The sequence below is a fragment of the Pempheris klunzingeri genome, chromosome 5 (assembly GCF_042242105.1).
Source record: "Pempheris klunzingeri isolate RE-2024b chromosome 5, fPemKlu1.hap1, whole genome shotgun sequence".
Lineage (NCBI taxonomy): Eukaryota > Metazoa > Chordata > Actinopteri > Acropomatiformes > Pempheridae > Pempheris > Pempheris klunzingeri.
The window spans coordinates 25,741,613-25,761,757 of record NC_092016.1 but is presented as its reverse complement, the minus strand read 5'-3'; the positions used below and the strand labels follow the sequence as shown (position 1 = coordinate 25,761,757).

The 20,145-nt window shown below is 40.4% G+C and overlaps 1 protein-coding gene across 1 annotated transcript; it reads right to left on the bottom strand.

Moving 5' to 3' along the window:
* Nucleotides 1-6,612: 6,612 nt before the first annotated feature.
* On the bottom strand, nucleotides 6,613-11,352 carry LOC139201590 (olfactomedin-like). The gene is made up of 5 exons (XM_070830950.1): nucleotides 11,203-11,352; nucleotides 10,844-11,002; nucleotides 10,302-10,514; nucleotides 9,873-10,028; nucleotides 6,613-8,360 (listed from the first exon to the last, which is right to left on the bottom strand). The coding sequence occupies exons 1-5, from the start codon at nucleotides 11,233-11,235 to the stop codon at nucleotides 7,536-7,538; spliced, it is 1,386 nt and encodes a 461-aa protein (XP_070687051.1). The 5' UTR covers nucleotides 11,236-11,352; the 3' UTR covers nucleotides 6,613-7,535.
* Between the last annotated feature and the right edge of the window lie 8,793 nt (nucleotides 11,353-20,145).

Here is a 20,145-nt window from a genome sequence, read left to right as displayed (position 1 = left end):
CACCCATCACAGCTCCACTCGCCCCCCCGCACCCCTTTCTCTCCACATCGCCCTCTCTCACAGAGGCCAACACCTTTGTGGTTTTGCCTAAAAAGTGGCAGCACCAGGACTTGTGGCTTCTTCATGCCAATGTTAGTAACAAGTATCCTTAAAAACAACTTTCATTCTATTATTTTATTCATCGGCTTATAATTTATTTGCAGCCACAATAAACAGTAGCTGTGCCGTCATAAGTCTACAGCGCCTTAACCCTAGAACACTGACGTCGGGTGATTTTCACCCATGTGATTGTGGTCACGTGATTTTCATTGTGTTTCATTGTGTCATTATTTTTTTTTAAGGAATTTTTCGTTAACGATTCCTTAATTTTCAGTTTTATGGGGTCCCCCCATGATAGTTTTTTTTCGTTTTATGAGACATTGTGTAGGGGAAAATTCAAGAAGAGGACTTCAATTTGCCATGTATTGTTGTACTTTAATATATTTCATGAGAAGTATTTTTTTACTGGGTATATAATATCAGGTAAAATATACCCGACGTTAGTGATGGTGTTACCAACAGTTACCTAAGTGTTCTAGGGTTAAACTAAGCAGTCGCATTCACCATCATGTTTGTTTGTGTCCACCTTAAATAGCTTTAAGGTTGTTAAAACTGAATGAAATATTCAAATCTAAGATTCGAAGCAAATAGTTTTCATGGCTGCACCATTTTAACCTAAAGTCTGTAATCTGGCCACACATCTGAAGGAAAGTCCTAAAGGAATACAAGTGTTATTGGTCAGTTTTATCCATTCTATGTAATAATTATGTCAACATAAAAATCATCTACACTTGTTTTGCAAATTAAGGTTCATTTAGGCAGTACTCCTTATAGCTTTGTGGCGCTCATTGAAGCAAAGTAACTCCGCTCCGATTTAACTGATTTAGCTGTTGTGCAAATCAGCACATGTTACACACAAATTGCCATCCCCTCCTTCACATACTGTTCTAAGGTAAGGTCTAGTAATTAGCATTATTAGAGTTATCAATCTTACTTCCGAAAGCATGAATTCCAGTTTCAGTTTGGCTCTGTATGTCATCGAGCTTCTAGCACCAGAATGAGTGGAAATGTGTTATGGGAGTTAAAAAACATGGAGGAAGGAGGAAGATGCAGTGTGGGTAAGGAGGCCACATGAGGAAGACAGGGTTGGGTTGAGGTGAAGGGGGGGCGGGGGGGGGGCCGGGGGAGGCTGGGAGGAGTCGCAGTAGTCAAGGGAGGAGGTGGAGGTAAAATTGGTGTGTAATTACTCTCTTACTCTCTTAAATTAGAGGGATGGACGGTGCTGTAAACCTCCTGCTGGTGCCTGTTGTCTGCACCGGCACTCTCCCCCACTCCTTTCCCTTTTATTCCTCCTCTCCTCTCCTCTCCTCTCCTCTCCTCTCCTCTCCTCTCCTCTCCTCTCCTCTCCTCTCCTCTCCTCTCCTCTCCACCTAGTCATAGTGCTCTAACTGGCTATGTGCCCAAAGCTGAGAGGATTTAACATCTGTATCTCAAAGAAAACAAATTGTCTTGAAAACAAAGATACAAATTAAAACAAATGATATTCCTAATAAATGCACTAGCGTTATCATTAGACTGTTAATCAGCAGCACTGCTTGGAAGTCTGTGTGTTGCTTCAGTATATACCAAGTCTAGACCTCTAAGAGTATCAGGTTTTTCAGGTTTTTGAGTCTCAGGCATTGCACACCTTCTGGGCCCACTTGTGTATATGGTATCGCAAAAGCCAGTGCAAAATATATAAGAATAATAAGTATACAGAAGCTTAGTAGGCAGGAGAAGGAGGAAGCTTTTCTGAGACTCAAGAGAGAGGCTTTGTTTTTACAGCAGTTCATGCCAGTGTCTGCACGTACCTACATACTGAGCTAAAAAAAAAAAACAGTATAAAAGCACTAACCTGGAGTGATTCTGTGTTGTTTGTACAGAATATAATAGCTAACATTCTCTCTCTCTGCCCCCCATTCCTTGTCCTCTACACTCTTCACACCCCCTCACATTGCAGTGTCTTGTTTTTTTCCTCACATTTCTACGTCTCCATTCTATCACGTCGACAGTTACTGCCGCTGATGGCTGTCTTGGAGTGTATTTTTTGCCTCTCCAACTGAGCACTTTGTGCGAGTTTCAGAGCCGACCGCAATTCCAACAGAGCTGATTCTTTATATAGATGCACATAAAGATGCAGGTGGCATAGTAAACATTAGGTCTTGATGGTGCAGTTCGTTCCCTCAGGGGACGTTTGTTGAGATAACATTTTCAAATGTGTCTGTCTGAATATTTTAGCAGTGGGACGACGCAGCAGCGATGGCAGAGCACCCGTGTTGAGTCAGTGGAGGGGAAACTCATTGTAATTATGCTCTTCTCGTGCAGCTTTTCTGCCAGACTGGAAATGTTAGCTGCACAAATGTGTCTTGAAAACAGAGCCTCTCAGGAGTTAGAGGAAATATTTTATTGGTTAATTAAACTTTAACAGACCAAAGGACATCATCAGTCAGTATTTAGCTAAGAATCATTAGACCAAAGCCAGTTGTGAGAAACAAGAGGAAGAGAGAGAGAGAGAGAAGATGTGAGTATTTGTATTTTATATTCTGCAGTTTGTACATTCTGATCCACACAAACAGGGAAGGCCTGATTTGATTTTGAGTCTGGTGAGTAGAAGTCAAATCTTCCTTTGTGCCATTGGTTTTGGAGAATCAGTGAGTCAAAGTTGACTTCCAATCAGCCACTCTCTTACATTACAGAAAACGGCGTACAGAAGTGCTCAGTGATCTTAGAGGATGAGGTGGTATTGTAATAATAGCTTTTATCAATCAATAACAGCAGATAATAGGTCTATATGCTGGGTGGGTGTTATTATCTGCCTCCCTCCCTCCCTGTCTTTCTTTACATTCTCCTCATTCAATGCCACAGTGAATTCATATGGAGAGGTTTTAGAGGATACTAAATGGTGTCCTTGGAAATCCAAGGACTCCTTCTTTAGCTCGTCTTAGGCTGAGGAGGTAAGAGGAGCCATACACTCTACTGGCTGCACAGAGCAGTCTCTGCACATTGCACATACTTGCATGTGAATAAGAGTGTGTCCATAACTGCACGTGTCCCGGTGCTGAAAAAACATGTAGCTGATGGCAGAAATAATAAATAAGAGGATATTTGAACAGAGGATTGAACAGACTGTGTCCCAGTGGTCTCTACACCCGCGGCCTCCATACCCTTCAAACACACACACACACACACACACACACACACACACACACACTACAAGCATCCTCCATTCACTCATGTTAATCCAGTGTAGCACTACTATAATCTTATTAACCCCCCACAGCTTTGCCATTGCGTACCTATCTACCCTGTAGCTGTATATTACATCATGATAAAACATGGCACCAGTTTCCTGGAGTTGTTTTTAACATTCTATATGATTCTATAAATAATTAAGTTTGGTATTGGAGCTGTAGTGTTTTGGTTAATGATTATATGACAGAGAACGTGACTATGATCACCAGACAGTATTTGTAATGCAGTCAGTATGTGCAGATTAGCAGCGCCGTGCCGCTAATACTGATGGATTGGACAGAAATGGACTGAATATTGCAAAGCATTAAGTAGAAGGGCGTGCTCCATCATCATCGATGGGTTTGAATGGACGCTATGATTAATGGTAGATGGCAACCATTTTCACACAACAATAACGGCATTGTGGCTTCTCACTGTTTGATTTTTCAGACGTTTACATTGATAAAACTGCGGTTCTGAAGACACATTAATGACCGGAGGAGGGTGAACTTTTAATTATCACAGCCACCAAATATGAAATTGTTGGACAACATGCTGGTTATGAGCCATGCTAAGGGCATTGTTCTATTGATGGCAATGTTGGTCCATTAAATAGATAACCACAACTTAGAAATATCCCTGGTGACCAGAGGATGAATGACCAAAATTATTGAGAAATATGCAAAATGCATTTAAATTTACAGTGCCCAGTATTGAAGCTGTGATTGGTAACATAATAAAATATTCTTTTGTTCTTATGTTACCAATCGCAGCTTCCATCTCTCATTTGAAAATGTAAGATTTGCAAATCTATCAGCAATTTGCAATTATGAAATGTGGCCCCGCAGCCATATATGCAGTGCTTTTGTGGACAGTCTTCTTGAGATTTGATGCTATTACTATTTCTATCTTTAAATGTTGGAATCTTTTTTTTATTAAACTTCACAGTTTCAGCTCAAGAGAGTCTGGAAGTCTTGATAGTCCTCCCCTGAAGTCCTGCCAGGCTGTCAGTAAACAGCACACAGCTCATGTTCACGAAGCCAGTCTGCATGTGGCGCTTTATTCTAAAGGAAGAGAGATGATACAAAAAAATACATGTAAGATTACCGACCAGTGAACACACTTAGATTGGAATAATATCCAGCGTCTATACCTCCTGAATCACTGTGTGGACAGGGCAATCTCATCTCCAGCAGCATGTGGTTTAAGCTGATAAGCCTGGCTTACTTTTACATGAAAACCCGGCCTGGTGCAGCTTTAAGGAAGTTGGGCAGCTCATCGCAGGGTCAGCTGATGTCAGTCATTACTGGTAATCATCTGCACTTGATACCGGCAGCGAGTGATAATGGTTGTGTGCATCAGATGGACTCTTTAATGTGACCATTACGTATTTATGGGTAATGATGATGTGATGATGTGTAAAGGTGAAGCTGTCAGGCTATCATCATGGCATGATTGTGCCTTGGAGACAGAATGGGATGGACTTCCTGGCAATAAGTATGAGGATGTGCTGTAAGTGGTCGGTAAAGCATCAGCACACGATTTTCAGCGTCCTGATGACAACTTTTTAAACCCACTGCTTTGGCCTTTAGTCTTAGTTCCTACAGTAACCGCTCTCTCCAGCTTATTTGCTGGACAAACCCACTGGGAAGCTAAAGCCTTTCTGTGTGGAGCCAGCATTTTCAGTCTGTCTCTCTATCTGCAGTCTTTCCTTAGCTAGAAAGACACAATATGCTGCAGGTTCCCTCTCTGACAATGAGTTAATATACTGTAGTTGTGGAGGGGAAAACTATAAACCAGTTGAAATGGATCAGTTAATGTAGTATTTGTTGTGTGGTTTGTTTGACTTGCTCGCTCCTGTCTGGCCACAGCCGCGCCAGTAGCTCTGTAAGACTCTACTTAACATTTCAGTTTAGCACGTTAGCATGCTAACATGTAGTTAGAGCATGTAATTTTGCAGGTATTTGGTCAAAGTTGCAAGTTTGCCCTGATGATGGTGCAGGATGGAAAGTACTACATTATTACTACTATTAGTACTACATACTACATTATTATAGTTCATCCTGACAGGAACAATAGTTGCAACAAATTTAAGGATTATCCATCTAATAATATATATAATAATATAATAATGAAATATTTAAAAATCAAATTTGAGTTGCTTACATATCCTTTGACAAATGTGTGTTTTATCAAATGAAACTAACAGATAACAGAAAACCTGGGGGAGGGTAGGAGGGTAGGAGGAGGTTAGGAGAACATGTCTCAGTAGGAGTTCACAGCTAATTTTTGCCCCGTGGCTCCTTTAGAGACGATTTTCCAGTGGCTGATCTGTTCATTTCTACAGAAGGGGCCTGAGCAGCACAACGAAAGAGAGGATTTGGAGATAAAAACTCTGAAGGTTACCAAAATGTTACAGCGTCCCAGCATATGATTACAGAACATGTAGATCCTCCCCAACTGTTTTTCCCTGAACAGAAATATAAAATCAGCCTGACCGCATACACGGTAAAGAGTAGACCATTAAGTTTAGTCCTGAGCCAGCCGCCTGCTGTTTGGCTTCTTTAAATCTACAGGGCAGCAGGTCTGTCATTATGTGAGCAGGGCTTTGGGTGTGTCTGAGAGGCAGCCAGCCAGAAACTGGAAACCAGGCCAGAGCAGCAAAAACATCTGTCCTCTTGACTTCAGTGTGGGAGCACACCGCCCCCTACTGGGCACAGCCGGCACCACTACAAACTCCTGGATACATGCATTACTTTTTACTTTGCTTTACTTTACTTTACTTTGTTGGATGGTCAGTCTAAAAAGTAATTTAACAATTTAATACCCCCTATTCAAATTAAATAAAAAAATCTCACCCCACATAGGACTGTGGTTATCTTGGCTTTGTCATGTTAAATAACAAGAAACAAAAACACCTTCCTCTGTACCACATGGTCTGTCTATTCTCTGTTAATTATGGTAAATGTGGTATTTGTATGAAGCCTTTCTAGTCGTTTCAACTACTCAAAGCAAACATCACATCCTCATTCACCCATTCACACATCATTCATTCAGGAAGAATCTAGGTTGGAGGAGACTTTTCTTTGACACAGCAGCCATGCTGGGTTCAGTGTCTTGCCCTAGGACACTTGGGCCGGTAATTGAACCGCCGGCCTTTTGAATGACACCACCTCTGACTCCACCGCTGACGTCCAGTACAGGGATGAAACCGACCGATAGGATGTGTTTTTCCTTGCTGAATGAACAAAAACACAGAAAACCAGTGGAAACTACCAGCATGGCTCAGTCAGAAGTGGAAAATACAATTGAACCAGTTCTATCCTTTATGATGACCGTGTACATACCAGAGCGCTCACTGAGATCTCAGAGCGCAGTTCCGTCGCTAAAAATAGTCCCAACAAAGCAAGAAACAGGAGTGGATAGACAATCAGAAAGGTTTTAAGCAACAACCATGCCTACATTTTAGCCAGATTATCTAAACCACTTTATTTGGAGGTGAAACTGAGAGAGAGCACACTCAAAATGCTGCTAATAATCCCTCACAGCACAGTAAAACCATGAGTGTACACAAGGGTCAGTCAAAGTTGACCCAGAAAGTTGGTGTTTAACTACTGCGGAGCTTTACAATAGACAGGTTGGCTTGTAATTTCCTACTGTCGGTTTCTTGCACACATTTTCCTCTGACTGCTTTAACTTCAAATGCTAATTTATTTCTAATCAACACGATAGATACATAGATCGTACATTACACATCTGTTACAGCATACAGTTTGTGACATGACAAACCAGAACAACATCAAGTACCTGATTGCTAATGTTTAAAGTGAATCTTCTCCATCTTTGTGATATGACCAACATGGATATTGCATTAACCCCTTACTGCCTGAATTTATTTACAATCATATAAAAAAATTAATTATTTGTGTTTTTGCATTCAAGCAGATGCTAAAGTGGAGATTGTTAATTTGAATATAGCACAGCATAGACTAGTACAATATAATAATAGTATAATATAATATATATGTATATACGCTTAGAATATATATATATTTATTTATGTATGTATGCATCTATGTATATATAATGCATACATAGAATATGCATCAACCGGCATCAGTGGGATACAGAGGCCACCTCAGCTGCATCAAGACTGGAAGAGGTTTGAGGCGAATTCGCGACAACAGGCAACAAGGGGTTAAATAGCCATTAGCAACAGCTTCAGATCAGAAGTGGGCCTGGTAGGCCAGTAGGTATCCATCGTTGTACATGTAGATCTGCTTGTCGACGGGGTTATAGCTCAGGCTGGCCACTCCTTTAGCTATCTTCTGCAGAGGCACTGACAGTGAGTTGTCCTCTTTGCTTGTTGCTGTGTCAAAGGCATAGAACACCTCCTCTCGGTATTCGTCCACATAACGAGTGGCATACAGCACCCCGCACACCATGAAAGCGTTGCTCACCGCCTTCTTGAACTGCCTCGTCTCCCACGTCTGTGAGACATTGAGTGTCTCAGCCTCGCTGTCCCAAACTAGCCGGCTCACAACCATATTACCATGGTTACTGACGGTGGCATAGATGGCCCATAGCCCCGTCTCATCTGCCTCCACATCCACATCACTGTTGGCACTGCAGTCAAAGTAACAATAGGGGAACTTGTTGTTGAAACCCACACCGGTGCCTGGGAGTGTCACTCGCTTGACAGTGTTGCTGTTGATGTCGTAGCGGCAGATGTCTGCAGAGCGGTAGCAGTGATAGTACAGCGCCTCACCATACAGAACAGCACTGGGACCCTCAATAGCGTCAGCGTGACTGTAGGATGGAACGATGGTGATGTCCTTTTGATTAGTAGAGGCCATAAAGTCTTCGTAGGTTTGGTATGTGTGCAGGGAGTTGCCCCAGATGTTGCTGCTAAGTAGAGGCTGAACCCAGTAGGTGTTCTTCTCCCCCTCACTGTCTATCTGGGCCTGTTTGCCCCACGAACCAGAAATGTAGCTTTTACCTTGGGGACAGGTCGTAGTCGTGACCGGATCACTAATGCTGCTGATCAGGCCCTTGAAGTGGTACATGCACTTGCCTGGAAACAGACAGAGAAGAGAGGGGTCTGACGGTCAGGTGCTACACAGTACAGTTGAGAGTACTAACCCTAACCCTCTAACCCTAACCCTCTAACCCTAACCCTCTAACCCTCTAACCCTAACCCTAACCCTAACCTGCTAACCCTAACCCTCTAACCCTAACCCTAACCCGCTTTCTTTATGATGAACTAAATACACTAACCCAACTAATTATGATTTAGTATTTAAATCTTTACCACGAAGACCATTGTGCTTTACTGCTTTATGTTTGATTGATGTTCAGTTTTAATATCTTTTTAGTAGAGCGTTAACCATTGGTAAAAATCTAGATTTATTTTTTAAAGAAACATTCGTGTTTCAATTCTTGTTTCATTGAGTATTGCCTCCAAAACTTGCCTACAAGTTTTCAGCCTGCATGAAGCCCAAACAAGTTAGGGCAAACTCAAATTTACTTCAAATCAATCTGAAAGAATTTAACTGAGGGGACAAAAATAGAATTTTGACAAGGGACAGGCGCATTTCCCCCCACATCCCCAGTGGAAATTATGTTTATGTCCTTTCCCTGTATCAGACAGTGATGTGTGATTAATGACACACAGGAGACATAGAGCAACATAGTTTACATCATGTACGCTAAGTAATTTATTAACTTAGGTCACATACTTAGATATTTAAGTTTGATCAAGGACTGGACTCTCACAGGAGAACGGGGTTCATTTCTCGTGTGAGACAAAAAGTCAACACAACAATCAACCTACCTCACTAGCTTATAGTAGTAACATACTCAGTTAAACCAAACCATCATCAAACACAAGACTTTCACACAAGATACTGGGGCTCATTTCCTGTGTGAAATGAGTAGCAATGTTGAGTTATTCTAAGTAACGGATTTATGCATCACGTAGCTCTATTTCTTAAGAAGATCAACATTATTTTGAATGTGTTTTTGAACATTGTGTATTTATAAATGTTATGTTGACTGCAGAATGAGAATGTTGCTTTGGTGACACTGACACATATCCTCTAGTGCACCTTTGGGTTTATTACACACTTGATATACGCTGTAAAATCTGTATATGAGTGGATGGACAGTCAGTCAGTGCTGCAGTTGAACCATGTTGATGGGAAATGTATTTATTTACTTATTTATGCCTATTTTCAGGTAATGAAGTTACTCCCTCAGCAGAATTTCCCCAATACAACCACATAGAATATGTAAATAGGCAATATTTTTTTCCAGTTTCCAATTCTTCTTTGGGTTGTCTGTAAAATGCTACCACTGAGTTAGTGAACCAAGGTTTTATATAGCCATTTAATGGTTCAACAATATTTTGATTATTCAGTTGTTTAACTGCTAAATGAGTAAATGCTTTTCAGAAAAAAAAGGTTTCCTCTCAGTGGGGTCCAGCTATATGGCCCCACAAAACACTGAGGGATCCATTAAGTAAGACCACACACACACACACACACACACACACACACACACACACACACACACAGAGCATACTTACCAGTGAAGTCTTTGGGGATTGACTTGCAGGACTCAGCGCTGTTCTTCAGGTAGCGCAGTCTCTCTTTGACGACCTTCATGTTGTATGTGTCTGACATTTTCATCCTGTTAACATCTTTACGCAATTTACCCACCTGAAACACACATTTACAGACACTTCCAGTTACCATATGCACAAGGTAAACCCTGAAGTTTAAACATTTCAGATAACTCAGTTATGTTCTTTACCACATGCATTCTCTTGATACATGACGACATTTCAGTTAACTCTTCTATGTCTGCTTTATACCAATGACATGACACTACAAGCTAGCATTCCCTTTTATACTATGCTCTTCGTTACATTGCTGCTTGTTGATGCAACGTTGGGTATCATTTGAGTGTCTTCACTGCATGTTCTGCGCTACCTCTTTGGAGATTTTAAGTGTTTGGGGGTTGTTTAGCCGGCCGTGGATGGCATCAATGTCTTTCTCCAGCTGGCCAAGCTCCTGGCTCAGCAGGCGCAGAGGCAAGTCCGCGTAAAGACCCTTGTGGTTCAGGTACTGGTAAGGCTTGAGCCTGGCCGTCATATTGTTAAGCAGAGCCTGGAACTGAGGGAGACGCTGGCTGGACAACTCCACCTGGAAGGACACACAGACAAACTCTGCCTGCTCTGTTTCTTGCAAAGGCTACACAATAAGATCACTGGATGTATTTTCAGGATTCAAGTCCATATATTCAAACATTTTTGGAAAAACTGTATCTACTACATCTATCTCAAATGGTGATTGTAGTCATAATAAGCCGTTGTTGACTGTTCCAATCAATCCAATTAAAATGTCACATTAGAATCAATGCTTCTCAGGGCTTACTCAGTACAGCTGTTTCAAATCACAGGTGGAATTGGACGGGACCCAGTCTGGAATACACTCATCACTGTGAGATGATGCTGGTCGACCTTAATTCTCACCTGCTCCTGGAGGTTGTTCAAGGATCCGTCACAGGACACAACCTGCTGCAGCACGGACTCGTACTTCACAGCAGGGAACGACCACAGGTTGGAATCCACCGGACACACACACGAGCCATTCTTCTGCTGGCCCAACACACGCTGAGCTTGGCCGTCACCCTGCTGTCACACATGTATAAACACTCACGTTCTGCACTGGAGAGTAACAAGGACACCAAAGAGACCCTAACCCTAACCCTAACCCTAACAAAAGAACCGAAAAGAAAGAACAAAGCTGCAGGCTAATGTCAGAAGGTGTTATATCTTTTATCTTTTATCTTCTTCTTGCTTCTAGTAGCAGCATATCTAGTGTAACTCACCGATGATAGCAGCAGAAGGAGCAGCGGCAGCATCTTTCGAGCCGGAGAAATGAATAGTGGACTGAGCACTCAAATCAGCACCCCTCCTTCTTTCTTTTTCTGATATATTCAATCACAACAAACACACATTTTCCTGACGTTTCCGTCATCAGTGATTGGTCGCAACAGAGCTTTAAAGCCATTAATGTGGATGTGAAACTCTAAAAATGTCAAACCATTGAGTTTCACAACAGGTGTGGTCAGCCCAGGAGCTTCCCATATTCCCTCCACTCTTTATGCAATGCTTTGTTTCCCCTTTTTTTATATCCTGTGCAGTGTTGTCTCCTGTTTTGAAAAATGTTTTGCAAGACCTGATATTTGATGAAGTTTTTGTTACAATTACTGTATATATACTGTATACTGTAACTATGTTATATTCTAATTAGTTTCAACTCAGGTGATTGTGTTTTCAAGGCTTCAAGGATTCATTATTGTCATCATACAATACTAGTATTGTACATAATGAAATACGCTTGTAACAGATGTTCAGGTTCAAACAACATATTAGAACTATATAAAAGTAGCACTTAAGAAAGAAATGAAAAGGAAAACTGGGAAAATAATGAAATTACTTATTTACTCATTTACTTATCATAAGACATATATAGGCCTGCATATTACATGACAAAAAATATAAACAATATGTGTATTGGTGTAATAGGAGGGTTTAAATCATAATGCATACAGAGAGACCTGCTTATATTGGGAGTGAAGGTAGTAGAAGAAATGGCCAAAAATGGTCAAAACTGGTGAAACACAAGGTTTCATGTTATCCATTCACGTTGGAGTGTGAAGATGGGCTGGAGCTGACGAGTCTCGTGCAGCCCTCCTGTCCTGGGCCGTGCATGGGCCTGGGCCTACGCCAGCTTGTGATGTGTTCTGATATTTGTGATGTTTTTTCCCTTTCCCTAAGAAATACAGTCGCTTCTGAGGTTTCTCTACCAAGATGGAGATGTGTGATGTCCATAACAGGTTCTCTCTGGTGTTTATTACCAGGAACCTAAACTGTTCACCTTCTCCACCTCAGCTCCACTGATGTAGACAGGCGTGTGTGCCTTTGCCTGCTTTTCCTAAAATCCTAAAGTGTTTTAAGCTCATCTGGCAACATGGTCTTCCACATGATGGAGGTTCTCCTGCCTTTTTACGCTGCAATGATCTGAATCACCTGCTTACACCAAGTCTTTGGTATTGTTTGTGTTCAAAGCTCTCTCCTGACCTGATTACTCTACTTCACCTCCTTGATGCCAGCTTTCAGTCTCACCCTGGAGGTGCTGCATGCTTTGGGTTGTTTGTCACCCGACTGAAAGGCTGATTATTTGGCTCTGGATGGGACTCTCACTTCTTCGTTTACCCAGATCAAACTCATGAGTAATGATACTGAACAAATTGGAACACAAGGGTCTGTGGCAATGGGAAAGGTGTGGAGCAACTACACACACATAACACATTTTTATACATAATTCTTATGGGTTTGGAAATATATGTGGACATAATATACATATTTGTATGGGCATTGTTGTTTCCCATATTTCCCCTTCCTTCATGCAATAGTTAATATCCCCCCTTTGCAATATCCTGCACAGTGTTGTCTCCTGTTTTAAAACTGTTTTGCAAGACTTGATGTTTGCAAGCTTTCGTCAAAAACTCAACAGAAAAGCATAATACTAAGAAATGTTGAAATATTTCCAGGATTATGATTTATCAGATTATCTGGGCAACTTTGCTGAATAAAACCTGGTTCAGGTCTCTTTACATTAGTCCATCAGATTTAACAAGGTTGGCAAAAAGGTCAAAAATTATTGGAGCAAATGTCACTGTATTTATGTGCATACCTGTTTCCATTACATATATACATGTACAACATTAATGTACAGCCTGTTTACATTACAGTCTATACATTTTAATATTGTTATGTACCCACCTCACATAGAATTATGTTTCATTTAATTTTATATCATACTATGGAGTCTATGATGAAAGAATTTCATTTCCATCAGCTGTTTCAATGTAATTGTTGTGCATATAACAGAAAAGAACTCCTTGAACCGACAAGGTCTTAAATCTCAAAATAAAATTTTGTTCGCGTGCTGAGGGATCATTTTCTGTTCCTGAATCGTGTGGTCACTTGTTAAGAACGGGAGCTGGCTGTGGATGGCATCAATGTGTGTCTCCAGCTGGTGTTTTCAAGGCGTCAAGGATTCATTATTGTCATTATACAATACTAGTATTGTACATAATGAAATACGCTTGTAACAGATGTTCAGGTATTTGAATTAGAATAAAGTATAAACAACATATTAGAACTATATAAAAGTAGCACTAAAGGAAGAAATGAAAAGGAAAATAATGAAATTACTTATTTACTCATTTACTTATCATAAGACATATATAGGCCTGCATATTACATGACAAAAATATAAACAATATGTGTATTGGTGTAATAGGAGGGTTTAAATCATAATGCATACAGAGAGACCTGCTTATATTGGGAGTGAAGGTAGTAGAAGAAATGGCCAAAAATGGTCAAAACTGGTGAAACACAAGGTTTCATGTTATCCATTCACGTTGGAGTGTGAAGATGGGCTGGAGCTGACGAGTCTCGTGCAGCCCTCCTGTCCTGGGCCGTGCATGGGCCTGGGCCTACGCCAGCTTGTGATGTGTTCTGATATTTGTGATGTTTTTTCCCTTTCCCTAAGAAATACAGTCGCTTCTGAGGTTTCTCTACCAAGATGGAGATGTGTGATGTCCATAACAGGTTCTCTCTGGTGTTTATTACCAGGAACCTAAACTGTTCACCTTCTCCACCTCAGCTCCACTGATGTAGACAGGCGTGTGTGCCTTTGCCTGCTTTTCCTAAAATCCTAAAGTGTTTTAAGCTCATCTGGCAACATGGTCTTCCACATGATGGAGGTTCTCCTGCCTTTTTACGCTGCAATGATCTGAATCACCTGCTTACACCAAGTCTTTGGTATTGTTTGTGTTCAAAGCTCTCTCCTGACCTGATTACTCTACTTCACCTCCTTGATGCCAGCTTTCAGTCTCACCCTGGAGGTGCTGCATGCTTTGGGTTGTTTGTCACCCGACTGAAAGGCTGATTATTTGGCTCTGGATGGGACTCTCACTTCTTCGTTTACCCAGATCAAACTCATGAGTAATGATACTGAACAAATTGGAACACAAGGGTCTGTGGCAATGGGAAAGGTGTGGAGCAACTACACACACATAACACATTTTTATACATAATTCTTATGGGTTTGGAAATATATGTGGACATAATATACATATTTGTATGGGCATTGTTGTTTCCCATATTTCCCCTTCCTTCATGCAATAGTTAATATCCCCCCTTTGCAATATCCTGCACAGTGTTGTCTCCTGTTTTAAAACTGTTTTGCAAGACTTGATGTTTGCAAGCTTTCGTCAAAAACTCAACAGAAAAGCATAATACTAAGAAATGTTGAAATATTTCCAGGATTATGATTTATCAGATTATCTGGGCAACTTTGCTGAATAAAACCTGGTTCAGGTCTCTTTACATTAGTCCATCAGATTTAACAAGGTTGGCAAAAAGGTCAAAAATTATTGGAGCAAATGTCACTGTATTTATGTGCATACCTGTTTCCATTACATATATACATGTACAACATTAATGTACAGCCTGTTTACATTACAGTCTATGCATTTTAATATTGTTATGTACCCACCTCACATAGAATTATGTTTCATTTAATTTTATATCATACTATGGAGTCTATGATGAAAGAATTTCATTTCCATCAGCTGTTTCAATGTAATTGTTGTGCATATAACAGAAAAGAACTCCTTGAACCGACAAGGTCTTAAATCTCAAAATAAAATTTTGTTCGCGTGCTGAGGGATCATTTTCTGTTCCTGAATCGTGTGGTCACTTGTTAAGAACGGGAGCTGGCTGTGGATGGCATCAATGTCTGTCTCCAGCTGGTGTTTTCAAGGCGTCAAGGATTCATTATTGTCATTATACAATACTAGTATTGTACATAATGAAATACGCTTGTAACAGATGTTCAGGTATTTGAATTAGAATAAAGTATAAACAACATATTAGAACTATATAAAAGTAGCACTAAAGGAAGAAATGAAAAGGAAAATAATGAAATTACTTATTTACTCATTTACTTATCATAAGACATATATAGGCCTGCATATTACATGACAAAAATATAAACAATATGTGTATTGGTGTAATAGGAGGGTTTAAATCATAATGCATACAGAGAGACCTGCTTATATTGGGAGTGAAGGTAGTAGAAGAAATGGCCAAAAATGGTCAAAACTGGTGAAACACAAGGTTTCATGTTATCCATTCACGTTGGAGTGTGAAGATGGGCTGGAGCTGACGAGTCTCGTGCAGCCCTCCTGTCCTGGGCCGTGCATGGGCCTGGGCCTACGCCAGCTTGTGATGTGTTCTGATATTTGTGATGTTTTTTCCCTTTCCCTAAGAAATACAGTCGCTTCTGAGGTTTCTCTACCAAGATGGAGATGTGTGATGTCCATAACAGGTTCTCTCTGGTGTTTATTACCAGGAACCTAAACTGTTCACCTTCTCCACCTCAGCTCCACTGATGTAGACAGGCGTGTGTGCCTTTGCCTGCTTTTCCTAAAATCCTAAAGTGTTTTAAGCTCATCTGGCAACATGGTCTTCCACATGATGGAGGTTCTCCTGCCTTTTTACGCTGCAATGATCTGAATCACCTGCTTACACCAAGTCTTTGGTATTGTTTGTGTTCAAAGCTCTCTCCTGACCTGATTACTCTACTTCACCTCCTTGATGCCAGCTTTCAGTCTCACCCTGGAGGTGCTGCATGCTTTGGGTTGTTTGTCACCCGACTGAAAGGCTGATTATTTGGCTCTGGATGGGACTCTCACTTCTTCGTTTACCCAGATCAAACTCATGAGTAATGATACTGAACAAATTGGAACACAAGGGTCTGTGGCAATGGGAAAGGTGTGGAGCAACTACACACACATAACACATTTTTATACATAATTCTTATGGGTTTGGAAATATATGTGGACATAATATACATATTTGTATGGGCATTGTTGTTTCCCATATTTCCCCTTCCTTCATGCAATAGTTAATATCCCCCCTTTGCAATATCCTGCACAGTGTTGTCTCCTGTTTTAAAACTGTTTTGCAAGACTTGATGTTTGCAAGCTTTCGTCAAAAACTCAACAGAAAAGCATAATACTAAGAAATGTTGAAATATTTCCAGGATTATGATTTATCAGATTATCTGGGCAACTTTGCTGAATAAAACCTGGTTCAGGTCTCTTTACATTAGTCCATCAGATTTAACAAGGTTGGCAAAAAGGTCAAAAATTATTGGAGCAAATGTCACTGTATTTATGTGCATACCTGTTTCCATTACATATATACATGTACAACATTAATGTACAGCCTGTTTACATTACAGTCTATGCATTTTAATATTGTTATGTACCCACCTCACATAGAATTATGTTTCATTTAATTTTATATCATACTATGGAGTCTATGATGAAAGAATTTCATTTCCATCAGCTGTTTCAATGTAATTGTTGTGCATATAACAGAAAAGAACTCCTTGAACCGACAAGGTCTTAAATCTCAAAATAAAATTTTGTTCGCGTGCTGAGGGATCATTTTCTGTTCCTGAATCGTGTGGTCACTTGTTAAGAACGGGAGCTGGCTGTGGATGGCATCAATGTGTGTCTCCAGCTGGTGTTTTCAAGGCGTCAAGGATTCATTATTGTCATTATACAATACTAGTATTGTACATAATGAAATACGCTTGTAACAGATGTTCAGGTATTTGAATTAGAATAAAGTATAAACAACATATTAGAACTATATAAAAGTAGCACTAAAGGAAGAAATGAAAAGGAAAATAATGAAATTACTTATTTACTCATTTACTTATCATAAGACATATATAGGCCTGCATATTACATGACAAAAATATAAACAATATGTGTATTGGTGTAATAGGAGGGTTTAAATCATAATGCATACAGAGAGACCTGCTTATATTGGGAGTGAAGGTAGTAGAAGAAATGGCCAAAAATGGTCAAAACTGGTGAAACACAAGGTTTCATGTTATCCATTCACGTTGGAGTGTGAAGATGGGCTGGAGCTGACGAGTCTCGTGCAGCCCTCCTGTCCTGGGCCGTGCATGGGCCTGGGCCTACGCCAGCTTGTGATGTGTTCTGATATTTGTGATGTTTTTTCCCTTTCCCTAAGAAATACAGTCGCTTCTGAGGTTTCTCTACCAAGATGGAGATGTGTGATGTCCATAACAGGTTCTCTCTGGTGTTTATTACCAGGAACCTAAACTGTTCACCTTCTCCACCTCAGCTCCACTGATGTAGACAGGCGTGTGTGCCTTTGCCTGCTTTTCCTAAAATCCTAAAGTGTTTTAAGCTCATCTGGCAACATGGTCTTCCACATGATGGAGGTTCTCCTGCCTTTTTACGCTGCAATGATCTGAATCACCTGCTTACACCAAGTCTTTGGTATTGTTTGTGTTCAAAGCTCTCTCCTGACCTGATTACTCTACTTCACCTCCTTGATGCCAGCTTTCAGTCTCACCCTGGAGGTGCTGCATGCTTTGGGTTGTTTGTCACCCGACTGAAAGGCTGATTATTTGGCTCTGGATGGGACTCTCACTTCTTCGTTTACCCAGATCAAACTCATGAGTAATGATATTGAACAAATTGGAACACAAGGGTCTGTGGCAATGGGAAAGGTGTGGAGCAACTACACACACATAACACATTTTTATACATAATTCTTATGGGTTTGGAAATATATGTGGACATAATATACATATTAGTATGGGCATTGTTGTTTCCCATATTTCCCCTTCCTTCATGCAATAGTTAATATCCCCCCTTTGCAATATCCTGCACAGCGTTGTCTCCTGTTTTAAAACTGTTTTGCAAGACTTGATGTTTGCAAGCTTTCGTCAAAAACTCAACAGAAAAGCATAATACTAAGAAATGTTGAAATATTTCCAGGATTATGATTTATCAGATTATCTGGGCAACTTTGCTGAATAAAACCTGGTTCAGGTCTCTTTACATTAGTCCATCAGATTTAACAAGGTTGGCAAAAAGGTCAAAAATTATTGGAGCAAATGTCACTGTATTTACACACGTGGACAAAATTGTTGGTACCCCTCTGTTAATGAAAGAAAAACCCACAATGGTCACTGAAATCACTTGAAACTTACAAAAGTAACAATAAATAAAAATTTATTGAAAATTAAACAATCAAAATCAGCCATTACTTTTGAATTGTCGTTCAACAGAATTATTTAAAAAAACAAACTAATGAAACAGGCCTGGACAAAAATTATGGTACCCATAACTTAATATTTTGTTGCACAACCTTTTGAGGCAATCACTGCAATCAAACGCTTTCTGTAACTGTCAATGAGACTTCTGCACCTGTCAACAGGTATTCTGCCCCACTCCTCGTGAGCAAACTGCTCCAGTTGTCTCAGGTTTGAAGGGTGTCTTCTCCAGATGGCATGTTTCAGCTCCTTCCACAGATGTTCAATGGGATTTAGATCTGGGCTCATAGAAGGCCACTTCAGAATAGTCCAATGCTTTTCTCTTAGCCATTCTTGGGTGTTTTTGGCTGTGTGTTTTGGGTCGTTATCCTGTTGGAAGACCCATGACCTGTGACTGAGACCAAGCTTTCTGACACTAGGCAGCACATTTCTCTCCAGAATGCCTTGATAGTCTTGAGATTTCATTGTACCTTGCACAGATTCAAGACACCCTGTGCCAGATGCAGCAAAGCAGCCCCAGAACATAACCGAGCCTCCTCCATGTTTCACAGTAGGGACAGTGTTCTTTTCTTGGTATGCTTCATTTTTGCGTCTATGAACATAGAGTTGATGTGCCTTACCAAAAAGCTCCAGTTTTGTCTCATCTGTCCAAAGGACATTCCCCCAGAAGCTTTGTGGCTTGTCAATATGCATTTTCGCAAATTCCAGTCTCGCTTTTTTATGATTTGCTTTCAACAGTGGTGTCCTCCTTGGTCGTCTCCCATGAAGTCCACTTTGGCTCAAACAACGACGAATGGTGCGATCTGACACTGATGTACCTTGGCCTTGGAGTTCACCTTTAATTTCTTTGGAGGTTGTTCTGGGCTCTTTGGATACCATTCGAACTATCCGTCTCTTCAATTTATCATCAATTTTCCTCTTGCGGCCATGTCCAGGGAGGTTGGCTACAGTCCCATGGATCTTAAACTTCTGAATAACATGTGCCACTGTTGTCACAGGAACATCAAGCTGCTTGGAGATGGTCTTATAGCGTTTACCTTTAACATGCTTGTCTATAATTTTCTTTCTAACCTCCTGAGACAACTTTCTCCTTCGCTTTCTGTGGTCCATGTTCAGTGTGGTACACACCATGTCACCAAACAGCACAGTGACTATTTGTCACCTTTTAAATAGGCAGACTGACTGATTATGAGTTTGAAGACACCTATGATGCCAATTAAAGGACACACCTGAGTTAAACATGTCCCTCTGGTCAAATTATTTTCAATCTTTTATAGAGGTACCATCATTTTTGTCCAGGCCTGTTTCATTAGTTGTTTTTTTTTTAAATAATTCTGTTGAACCACAATTCAAAAGTAATGGCTGATTTTCAATGGTTAATTTCCAGTACATTTTTATTCATTGTTACTTTTGTAAGTTTCAAGTGATTTCAGTGACCATTGTGGGTTTTTCTTTCATTAACAGAGGGGTACCAACAATTTTGTCCACGTGTGTATGTGCATACCTGTTTCCATTACATATATACATGTACAACATTAATGTACAGCCTGTTTACATTACAGTCTATGCATTTTAATATTGTTATGTA

What these genes read in the sequence shown, in the direction of transcription:
- LOC139201590 (XM_070830950.1), bottom strand. Translation starts at nt 11,235, where the DNA reads ATGCTGCCGCTGCTCCTTCTGCTGCTATCATCG. An exon ending in TCCTTCTGCTGCTATCATCG is followed by an intron (nt 11,003 to 11,202) that starts GTGAGTTACACT and finishes GTGTGACAGCAG; the next exon opens with GGTGACGGCCAAGCTCAGCG. An exon ending in CACTTAAAATCTCCAAAGAG is followed by an intron (nt 10,029 to 10,301) that starts GTAGCGCAGAAC and finishes TGTGTGTTTCAG; the next exon opens with GTGGGTAAATTGCGTAAAGA.